Source organism: Neolamprologus multifasciatus, chromosome 20 (genome assembly GCF_963576455.1).
Source record: "Neolamprologus multifasciatus chromosome 20, fNeoMul1.2, whole genome shotgun sequence".
Classification (NCBI taxonomy): Eukaryota; Metazoa; Chordata; class Actinopteri; order Cichliformes; family Cichlidae; genus Neolamprologus; species Neolamprologus multifasciatus.
In genome coordinates, this window is record NC_140458.1 from 14631250 (window position 1) to 14643559 (window position 12310).

The window sequence follows — 12310 nt, forward strand, 5'->3', positions numbered from 1 at the left end:
TGGGTTTTTTGACAAACACTCATATTATTATAAACTCACATCCATGAGCAATATCGTGACGGTGAAGATCACCACCTAGCTGCTTTAATCTGTTAAACATCTCATCACAGACAGAGGTATATTATAAACACATTTCAGTCAGGACCGTTCTTTTATTTTTTAGCTTGTCCGAATCAGGGTTGCGGGTGGACTAAGCCAGCTGTCAGAGGGTGAGAGGTACACCCTGGAGTTGTTACCAATGTGTCACAGAAACTCACACCTACAGTCAATTCAGAATCATGCATGGGTGTTGAAACTATGAGGAAGCCGAAGTACCCAGAGAGAACCACTGCAGACACAGAAAAGCCTCAGTCTGGATTCAAACCCAGGACCTTCTTATGAGGCAACAGTGCTAACCAATGCACAACCATGCCCCGCTCCAGTCAGGGCTACTATATTCAAAAGAAGGCTGTTATCGCCATCTGCACTGGTAGCATGGTTATGTACTGGGACCTCCTCATCTTCACATGTGGGGACACGCAACACTGACCCATAAAAAAAAAACTGAGAAAGCATCAGTAACTGGTGACACAACAGCATGAAGAGGAGATGGAGGTGGACTGCAAAGCGACTTGCAGAAGCAGCCGTAGGCAATTTAAAGTAATATTCCCTGTAATATGTTAGGCTTTGTCAGTTGAAGGCTATCAGACAAGCCATCGGCTGACGGTTGGCTTGAGATCAGCTGATTCTTGCTCTCAGATAAAGTTTGTGAACAAACCAGGTGGGTCATACTGATTTGAATGTTGGATTTCAGACATTTTTGCGGCACGGTTTAATGGATACATACTGCATGTAAGTAAGGCTATCTTTAGAGTGACAGCTGCCCTGACAAAAGGATGTGAGCCATCATCGTTGCAGTCTAACGCCCAGAGGTTGTCTACTAACACTCATCTCCCTTCTCAGCATGCTAACTCAGATTTGCATCATACATTACCAAGCTTCCTTTTGACAAGCTGGCTTTCATTACCTGCATCTTATTGTATAAGTAAAGGTTTCCCTGGTAACAGCGCACCAGAAAGAGGGCTGGAGAATGAAAGAAAATGAAAGAGAGGGGAAGGGGAAAGTGAAATGTAGAGATCTCAGGTCTCGAGGGTCATGCTCATAATTGGTCTAGGGTGAGAGGTTGAACTACCACAACCGCCCCTCTTTTGGCTCCCTGCTTCTCTCCCACTTTCTATCTGTATGTCTTCCAAATCTCCAGTGACTGTTGCCCCACTGATAAATTAGATGGTAATCAATAATGCAAACATATTCCAACCTGCCCGCGATCCCAGCAGGGGGAGAAAAGAAAACAGGGTGGGTAGAGGGGTGGAGGATACGAAAAGAGGGAAAGAAGATCGCGCAGAGCCTTATTGTCTTTCCACAAAGGATACATGCTAAAGACATTCATTACAGATTCAAGCAGTGCTTCCCATCCCGAGTACCCAGGTTACATTAAGCTCTTAGGTGAGATGATGACACATTGGAGCTCCAGAAGTCAGCGATGTGACTGTGAATTTATTACAGAGTCACCTTGTCTTGGTGTCTCATTGTAAGCTGTTGTTTAATCAACTTTGCAGCTCAGGTCGGGCATGACCTGTCAGAAACTGCTCTTCTGTGGATGAGGGTTGTTCAGGAATAGCAATCAACAGAGCACCTGGGTCAAGACCACAATCAGCATTGAACATTGGGGGTCTATTTGACAGCACAAGCACAGCACTTACACACATACACCTACGGTACCTAATTACGGTGAACCGCATGACCTTCAAAACGAAAAGAATATGGGCCCATAGACAATATAAGATGAGGTTAAGACCTTCATTTCTGAGATTATCTGAACTAATGGAGCTCTGTGGGCTATAGACATTTACTGTCAGACCTTTGAGCTCCCCGTTTCACACACAGCAATTTTTGAAAGGAAATAGGCTTCTGCATGTGAACTTTCTTTTAGAAAAATGCTTTTTTCTATTTAGCTAATGCAGTTTGAAGAGCAATTTGTAATGCAGAATGAATTACTCAATTATAACAGGCTGAGCAGGCTGTTACATTATTATTATTTTTAAATGTATTTAAAAATAATAATGGAATAAATGTATTATTAAGGCCTCATAGTATGTTCAACTGACTCCAGATTAGTTTGATTTATTAGTTTATAAAACAGGAAGAACACTTAACTACAGTATATAACAATTCTACATTGGTTGTCCCTGGTCCATTAGCTGATAGGTGCTGCTCTAGGATTTAACAGGAAATTGCAACCCTCCCCCCAGTCCACTTCTTGCAAATCTGTTAATCAGCTTGTATGAACTGTATGATACAAGTAGCAATTCTTCTAAGACCAAAGCACATATCAGGACAGATCCAAAGCTACAGTACTGGACAAATGTCTTTAGCAATCCCTCATTTCTTTATGTTTTGCTGGGAAATAATTGCAGCAATTTGTGGACACATGCAAACATATATGGAAATACACTATGACAAGATATAGAACTTATGTAAGTAGACTTCAGGAACAATTCTCAAATCGTGTAGAAGGACATTCATAGCTGTTCTTTGGATGTTGGATGTTCTCTTCCTAACAAGATGATTGCACATTGCTTCAATAATGCTGAGCTCCTGGCTCTGGTGAGGCTAATCCATGACAGATAGAGTTCAATTGTGTGTTTTTCTGCATTAGCAGTGTGTTTGGTATCATTGCCATACTGAAAAATGGAAGTAGTTGCCAAACAGATGCCTTCCATGTGGTATTGCATGGTGGAACAAAAACAAAGTAGTATTTGGCATACCTTAGCATCTTCTACCCAATTCCCTTCCATAAGAATAATCACTTGATCTACTGAAAATCCAGTTGCACCTTTCAGATTCTGTGTCAGCTCTTTGCTGGATCACCTACAGCATAACCTGATGTGCACCTCCCCAGAAATGTAACTACATGTAGTGCTGACAAAGCCTGCAACTATTGAAACTGGCCTATACAGCACTGTCAATTACTCTTATGCATTTCTAGAAACTTTTTTTGTTGAATTTTGTAAATTTATCAGTGAGAGAGTAACAATTATCATCTCAATGTAAGAAAAAAATAAATGCTGCATCAACCAAAAGGACTCACAAATGACAGCAAATTCATGGAGGGACATTGCTGAAACCATTGGAGTGGATATGAGAGAATTTACAAAGAAGTGGAAAAACTCGGGGGCAAAAAGATTTACCTCCTAAAGATTTATACAGTTTATACAGGCTCATTACCAGATTTGCAAGAAGTGGACTGGGGGCAGGGTTGCATTTCTCTGTTAAGCTTAAGGCAGAGCATGATCACTTATATTGTTTTCAACATCTAACTGCCAGGGGACAGCAGATGAAAATTTGCTATATACTGTAGTAAAGTACTTGAAAAAATGACAATGACTTCAGTTCTGAAGAAGCTTATCGGATGAGAGGTGCAACGTCTTTGAGAAACTTAAATAAGTCCAGTCACTTTTCTGTCCAAGCTCCTTAGATTACTATGAGATTACTATGACTGACTGAGAGTGTACACAGACCGACCCAAGAAGTCATTTTGCTATTGGTATTCAGTGAATACACAGAGTTTGCGAGGAGTCTAACATACACTGACAACACATTTTGCTTTTGCATGGATAATTCAAGTACGGGTGCTGTCTTAGTCCTCCACCATCTGTGCAAGCCAAAACAAATAGTAAAAAATGTGCTCGTGCCCACAGTGATATAAATCACAGTCCAGAGAAGCTTTATAAAACATAATAGGAGCACCAGAGAGGTGAAGACAATGAGAACGGAGTGGAGCGATAAAGAGCTACAACCATTCATTTTATTCCTGCCGGCCTATCTCCTCCATCAACCTGGCAACGTCAAAGAAATGCAGTTTATTATCACTGATCAGACAGCTACGACTCCAGGTTCACTCAGGCACTCTGTAAAGAAGTTACACACAAATGCACTTAGCAAAACCCACTGAGCAGATGTCCGAGGCATCTGTAACTGGGAAAATTAAAATATTCTAGCACTTGCGCTCATATTTCTGTAGTAAATAGCTTTCAAAACATCACGCCACCAGTAAATTTGCAATGCACGGGAGGATTACACAGCAGCAGTAACCCTCACACCCTGGTTTGCTGGTCTGACAGCATATAGTGTTTTATTGCCACACAATTTGCTCCAGCTGCAGTAATTATTCTTAATTATAGCTGTGCGACACATCAATATCAAAGCTACAGGCCAAGACCTAGATGTGTTGTGTGCCCACTAGCACACACAGATTAGTGAGGAGAGAGAGACAGTATGTTAAAGGCATCCAGCATGTCTGAGATCATGAATATTCAGCAGGAAATTTGAATGTTCGTGCCTCCATAAAGCAAATGAGTTAGCAGAGGAAACTGGGGAAAAACACAACCTAAATCCTTTGTAATATGTAGAAGATGACGTGAAGCTTGCCAAGGGATGATGTTGCGCCTTTAGAGATAACACTCTTCAGGACGAGGCGCTCAGCTTTTCTGCTAAAAAACTTTCTTGGAAGTACTTTGGTTGAACTCGCTTTTCTTCTCTGAAGCTTTCTCTACCGAGTATATTCTCTAGATTTGTCATCAAAAGACTAGAGGAAAAGTGGGCAGTGTGATGCAAGATGTAACACACAAACACTCACACAGTGCTTGTGTGTAGTCTCCTTTAAAGGGTGAACATGAGGTAAAACTTGCAGTTCTCCTGTGCCGCTGTACCGTGTGTGACTTTTTCCTTCCTAGACACAAATTATGCAGCTACTGTGACAACAAGGACATTGTTTATTCTCCTTGCATGTGATAAAATTAAAAAATAAATACATTTTTTAAAAAAAGCTTCAATTTTCTTCCTTCGCTTGCCTCGTCTCGTCAGAGGTCAAACACAGCTGCACTCGTACGAAAGCCTAATCTTTACCCACCACTAGACCTAATAACCTATAACTCAAAGTTAAGAATGTGCAGCTGTGACTGTGTGGGTGTGTCTGCGAGATGCATCCGTCAGTGTAGCCAGAATAGTTATGTCAGGGTCAATGTTCACTTCTAAGTTCATTACCTTTGTCCACTGTGATTGTGTGTGTGTGTGTGTGTGCGTTTGTGTGCTGGCCTGTCTGCCCTCTCCTGAAAAACCGCCATGACCACTGAAAAGGCCTCCTTCATCTATCATCAAGCTCCGCTGAGCCACAATAACCATCAGCTCTATTAAGGACAACCTTCTCGTCACTGCAAGTCGCTGACATTCATATGTCTAGACTGGGTCCTGTATCTGACCAATGGAAGTGCTTTACTTCCAGGTCAAGTTAAGGTCAACACCTCAAAAACCCAACCGGTTGATAACAAAATGAGGTCCCTGGTGTCTCTGAGTACAAACAAATCGTTACACAGACGGGGCTTCCTGCCAACGCTCGCTATTCTCTGGAGCTGATCGGGGTTCTGACAACCATCCAGCACTACTGTCTGGAACAGTTAGGCTGCAAAGAGAAGAGGGAACAGAGGCGTTTTCGATCAATACGAGCTCATTATCTGTTGCCTTCTGTCCCAGAGAGATGAGTCCCAGCACTCGGCCTGTTGATGAGGAAAGCGCACCACAATTCAATTAGGGGATGGCCGAGATGCCAAAAGAGGTTTGATCAAAGCACTCTGCCAGGCTAATTAGCACACAGCGGTTCACAAGGGCTTTTTTTTTTTTTTTTTTTACATCTGAGGAGCAGAGTATGTTGTTTTGTTAATGGTAGTTTTACCCCGTAATGGACTGGGAATAACCTGGCTCATTTTAAATGCATAGGTTTCAGCCAGGGGAGATTGAGGGTCCCTCTTGCTGCTCTACATACACATGTATATTCATGTGAACACATACGTAGACACACACACACTGCCTGACGACCTTTTCAAAGGTCAGGCAGGGTTTAATACAACCCCTCGCTGCAGTTTAAACTTGTCAATGTGCAGGTGTGTGTATGTGTGTGTTCCTCCAGACAGGAAGTGTCAGGTCATGCAGAAATACTGCCAGGGGAAAATAAAGCTGTTTCCAGAAGTCTTTGGGGACTTTTTAGGCAGCTAGTTGACAGCTTTATAAACCTCATAACAAATGGTCAGCCTCCTTCTCTCTAATGAGGCAAGAAGGTCTGAGGACTGTGAAGGAAAAACAGGTGTGTGGTTCAAAGTGGGCTGATAGCCTACTGTATTCGTGCGAGTGTGAGACGATTGTTTGTGTCACCAGTGAAGCGAGTCACATTTTAATCAAGAGGTAACACAAAGACCCCTGTGGCCTAATGAGCAAACTATCAAGAAAAAGTCTGAGCTCCCCGTTCTTCACACCATGATGAACAGGTCCGAGACACAAAAGAACAGCAAGACGCTGAGCAACAGGAAGATAGCAGGAGCTTAAACAAATATTTAAGAGCTGAAAGAGTGATTGAGCTCTTAGCAGCCTTGCAGTATTTAAAAGGTATGACCGCGAGACAACCCAGCAGCCAGAAACCTAAAAAATGTTGGTTTTAGGGCCAAAAGACTTTACAAATTAGAAGTTGTGGGCTTTGTTATTAAATCCAGATTTTTAAAGTTTGACACCAGCTGATACTTGCTTCCTTTTTGTTTTTAATGCTCCATTTTGAATTCCCTCCCGTGTGATGCAATATATCACAACTTTCCCATTACACTCTTTGTCCTGAGACGATTTTATAGCTGTGTTCGTTTCTGAAAGTGGCATTTACGTGGGAGCTTATGGTGTGAGCAAGCTGAGTTTTAATGCCATCATAAATAACACTGTCACAGCCTGTCAGGTAAACTTCACTCGGGATAATGGCAAAGGGAAGCTAGCCTCTGAGTCAATAGGAAGCATCATCCGAGACGTATCATCAGTAAAATGTCACAGCCCACACACCACTGATCAGAAACTAAAATGTCTCAACAACCTTTTTCCTCCTCTTGTTATTAAAAATTCACAAATTACAGCTGGTTTGAATTTCTAAGAAACACATTTTGTAGAAATTAATTTCAAAATTCACAAACTGACATATTAGCCAATGTTTTACATGAGAACTATACTACACAAAAATGAAATACATTAAGTGGCTATATATGTTACACTTAAGTAACACCCCATACAAAGATAGGTGAATGATGGTTAGTGCAGGTGGAAAATGAGACTCAATTATAATATTGTGATTAGTATAAATTTGCTCTGTAAATGGACTGGTTCTTATATAGCGCTTTTCTACTCTATCCAAGTACTGAAAGCGCTTTATACAGCTAATTCATTCACCCAATCACTTCTAAGCTTAAGTGCTAAGTATCTAACATTCATACACATTCACACTCCTATGGATGCATCGGAGAGCAACATGGGGTTAGTATCTTGCCCAAATATTTGGCATGCAGACTGGAATCGAACCACCGACCTTCTGGTTAGTGGCTGATCCGCTCTGCCACCTGAGCTACAGCCACCTCTGTCATATCTCAGCTGCTTATAAGCTATATTAAGGCTTCTGGTGCTCAGAGAAGTTGAGTTCTTTGGACCAACAACACCACATGTTGTCTGTCACAACTCATATCAACACAACACTTCTTCACTAAAACACAAAAGTTAGAAATCCACGATTATTCCCAGAACTACTATGTTTAAACAAACTGGATTCAGTAGACATGACGAATGAAGATTTGTTTTAAGTAGGATCCTTACTGCCTAGTTAAAGATTTATTTATATATATATATATATATATATATATATATATATATATATATATATATTTAACATGTCCTCATCAGTTTTCAGCATCCTCCAACAGAAGCCGAGCTCCTGCCCATGTAAAAACAGACACTGTATTGGAAAGTAATTCCTTTGTCAAACACGCAGTGGCTTCCTCGTAGAATACAACTTCTAACAGCTAAAAAGTGCAGAAGTGTGGAACAACTCACCAGCTGTAAAGTGCAAATAAAGATGAGAGTGCATCGTCCGCTGCAGCAGCCCATTGTGTCAGCGGTGAAAACACGGTGACTCTGGGAGGGGGAAAAAGAAAAAGAAAAAGTCAGAGGAGCTCTCGGTATGCCGGCAGGACTCAGTGTTGATCCAAGCACCGGCGTCCCATTCTTCTCTTCCACCCCGGTCTCTTTTACTTGAGCCCAAAACACGACAGACGAGAGTCGCTCCGGATGCTCTGGATGTGATTGTTTGCCTCCGCTCCAGCCGCTCGGCCGCACTTGAGGTGACTGACTGGGAGGGTGGTTGCGAGCCGGTGTGTGTAAAAAAAAAAAAGAAAAGAGAAAAAAAGGAGGAGGGGGTGGGAGGTGGTCGCGGTGGTGGGGTAGTAAAACCGAGGCTGAGACAGGGCTGACTGAGGGCGTCAACTGGTTTGTGACTGTGGCAGTCGATAAATTTCGCGCTTTATAAGTCGAAATATTTTAACACAGGTTAGTTTATTATCGTGGCAAATAAAACTCTGTCCTTGTTGGACTAATTAAAAAGAAATGAGCCAGTTAGATGTGCATAAATGGAGATTAATCTCATTTGGGCAGTGGAAATTGTCAAGAAGTGCACTTGTGTTTTTAGAATTTCGTATTATTTGTGAATTAATGACGCTAGAGAAACTCGTAGAGCGTCAGGACGGATACCAGGTTACACTGCTGCTATCTGTGAGGTTGCAGTTGATGGAGACCTGGCTCCATCTCGTGGCTGTATGTCGACACACACCCTGGCAAGTTTCAACAAAGACCTACATCACACAAAACATAATTTTCTACTATTTGCGTCAAGGCGTCTCTTTTCATATTTAATAAACCATCGTACTGGTGCTCTTGACAGCTTCTTCACTAATAATTAAAGCTATTTAAGCTTCTGTGTGTTCCCTAAATCTTAGGGGTTCAGTTTAAAGATGTTTTTAATTCCGTGATGTAATTAGCTTAGTTTATTTACGCACAACTTCGAGTCTGTTTTCACTTTACATGCATCTTTTGCCCCCCGTTCTCCAAAACCCCATTGCCCTGCTTCCCCAGACCTTTAGTGTGAATCTCTACTTGCCTTTTAGGCAACCAGTGGTCGGTATAATTTAAAAGAGAGAGGATCTTAGCAGCAAGTCTGTCAGTTTACCTCTCCCTCTGCAGGAGCGCACGAAGGCAGGTCCCACCTCTCCCCTCACTAGCTTCTTAAATCTTTTACGTGTCTGCAGGCTCTGAGTGAGGGAACACTTCACATCTCATTTCATCACACACTCCCGCGCTCTTTCCCTTTAAAGTACTGTTCCTCTCCTCTCTCCTCCTCCGTGCGCCGCCCTGCCCTCTTGCGTCCAGCCGGCCCAGGAGGAGCTCCTCCCTCCATCGCCAAAAATAACCTCAGGGTATTTGAGGAAGCCGACGAGCAGGCACGAATCAGGCATGGAAAAAAGAAAAAAAAAAGAAAAGAAAAACTGAAAAGCTGAAACTCGAGTAAACGTTCTGGCAATCCACATGCCCCTGTTTCCCAATAGAGTGATGACTTACAGTTTGCGTATGCTCCGGTACTTTTATTTCAGAGAGATAAGCAATGGCGCATCGTGTTACATAATCTCAGCAGGTGAGCATTTACTATACAGCTGGACTATGAATTACTTTTTATTGAAAATTTGTGACGATGGCAATAAATAATTAAAATCAAATCACTAAAATATGAAAATATTTTTTGCCAATGTATTCTTCCAGGCGTAAGACTGTCAGCCTTATATTTTTCCCCAAATCACACCACCTTCATCAGCTGTCATGGTGTGCTCGCTTATGTACTCAAGATCCGCCTGGTTCCTGTAAACTAACAGCTAGAAGTTATTTAAAGACGATCAAATAAATTATAATAGAAGAATGACAGTAATTGCAGTTAAAGAAATACTGTTCAAGCTTAACATTCAAGTGATGCTGTTTTGTTTGTTTGGGTTTTTTTTTTGGGGGGGGGGGGGGGAGGGGTGGTTACTTTCACATTTTTATGCCAAATTCTAAATAGTATATTCTAAATCGTATTTATCTTATCATATTTCATTGAATAAAGGTGTTTTCTTGGTTCCGTGTGAGTGATTGCTCTGTTTGCCTGTAGCAGATGGCATGTTTCACTGTTACACATCAAGCCTGTAAGTGCAAGACATACATGAAGCTTATTTATTCCTAGGTCGCATTTCTCATGAGAACACGGCTTCTGAACGTGTGCCATAAATCTGTGCTTGTGTGTATTTCGGTTGCTGGTTGGGTGGGAGAGAGTGAGACAGAGAGGCAAGCATGAGGCTGAAATAAGGTCACTGTTAAAGTTCTGTTGGAAGCCTTGATGGAGGTTCTCCTTGTGTTCTCATTTTGCCTGACACCTCCTATCTTCACAGTCTGCATAATGTGTGTGTCTGTGTGTGTGTGTGTGAGTGGGTGGGTGTGTATCCAGAGTACTTCTTTCATGACAAGTGTGGCCCTCCGGGGCTGCTGTTCTCCATGAAGACACTAATGTGAAGTGACAGGAGAGCCAGTGGTGCACTGCTCTGAGGGGACCTGCATTGTGGAGGAGACCCAAGAGTCTGGCCCACAGTGGACAACAATAGGAAAAGATCTCAAAAGGACAAGGCCTGTCTGTCTTTGAAAAAGCGTCTTAGCCTGTCGCTTTTACTTCTCTTTCTTCTCTTTCTCTCCCTCTTTTTTCCTCACTGATTCTCTTCTCACACGTTTTTGGCGCTCAAACACACCAGTGAGGATTTTGTCCTGCAGCACTCAACAGAAGTCTCTTTCACTTTTATCAAAGGGCCAATTCATCATTTCTGAGACATGAGAGCAAAAGAAATTGAATCCATATACTTACAGCAGCCTGAAAGACTTGATTTCCCCCAAATTATTGTTCTTGCAACAGTAGTTTGCTCACACCAAAGGTTCGCAAATGATGTCATTATTCAGGCAGAAATGAATATGTCAGCTGGGGGGGGTAACAAAAACAACACCGGATATTTTTGTAGTGGCGCAACTGAAATACATTACAACCTAACTTTAAATCAAACGCGAAATGAGCTGCTCCCTTCAGCTCTGTGGGAGATTTGTCAACACGAACTAGCTTACACAGCTTCAAATTACAGCCAACGTCGGCTTTCCAACACGCATATGAATGTTTTCTTTATTTAGGCTATGCTCATAAAAGTTTAACGTTATACAGTGCATGTAACGATGGGGGCGCAGTCCCATCTGATTTTTTTTTTCCCTTTCTTTGTTTGCCATTAAAAAAAAAGTTCAGAACTCGATAAACAAGGAATACAGAGGCTACTATAAGGAACATGTCAATAACTGACAATACTTGGAAATATTTCTCCTCAGGATAATTTTTTGAGAAGTCGGTGTTACTCTAACTGCGGTCGCTTGGAGGCACTCTCTGTGAGGTCAGTCTTAATTGAATGGGTGCCTTCACAGGTGCGTCAATAGAGATTGAAGCCGGAAAAGAGGTGAAGATGAACCCCTTCAAAATAAAAGTAATATATTTTGTGCTGGTTAGACTTCAGGGGAAATCACAAAGTTTTCCTAAACACAGAAGAAATCAGCTTGAGTTTATACTAAATCAACAGCAGATATTGCTAGAGAGATATATATTAGCCCCACAATCAATTCAGACCAATTTAAGACAAAAAAAGATGAAGAAGGAACTAAAAAGACATTATAAAGAGAAAAACATGCGAAATCCCCAGATGACCATGTCAAATCTTGTCCTTAATTTTAAGCTATTTCGGCCAAGGTTGAGCCTATACAGGCCTCTCTGTTGTGTGGTATTAAAAACAACTGTTCCTTAGTACAGGCTTTAATTCTACATTAATATTTATTAATGATCTGATATGAGAAAGACAGTGTTTGTGGCATTTTAAAAGGACAACAGCACTAGAGGCATACGTTCCATCACTATTTCCTTTCTTTCTTTCTATTTTTTTTTTTTTTTTTTTTTTTTTTTTGCTTTTAACTATATTTTTTTGCCAGTTCAAACGTGGGATTCATGTTTTGGTATTCGCTGTTGCAAACTTAACACGTAGCTGGGAATGGATATAAATAATATTTTATATGCAAATAAAAGCATTGTTTACTTTGCTTTTTATTTGAATTAATATGTCGGATATTAGCTTTGATCAATGTTCATAAATGTCAACTATACTTTATTCTTTTAAATATTCGAAATAAACCTGTCTAATTTAATTTATTTATTTATTTTGCGAGATGAAATCAAATTTAATCTACTATCTTTTGGTGATCTCTACTTTACTATTAATGGGATTCTTCTTCAGTTTCCTTTTCCCAAAACTATAGATATAGTGTT

The 12310-nt window shown here is 41.1% G+C and overlaps 1 protein-coding gene across 2 annotated transcripts in view; it reads right to left on the minus strand.

Moving 5' to 3' along the window:
• The window catches only part of nkain4 (sodium/potassium transporting ATPase interacting 4), a 58171-nt gene extending 49827 nt beyond the window's left edge, over positions 1–8344 (minus strand). The window contains exon 1 of one of the 2 annotated variants that reach the window (XM_085147175.1): positions 7948–8344. In XM_085147175.1, coding sequence (XP_085003301.1) covers positions 7948–8001 — 54 coding nt within the window. In that variant the 5' untranslated portion in view covers positions 8002–8344. The remainder of the gene's footprint in view (positions 1–7947) is intronic. The other variant, XM_085147176.1, reaches the window with a different exon arrangement.
• Positions 8345–12310: the final 3966 nt, after the last annotated feature.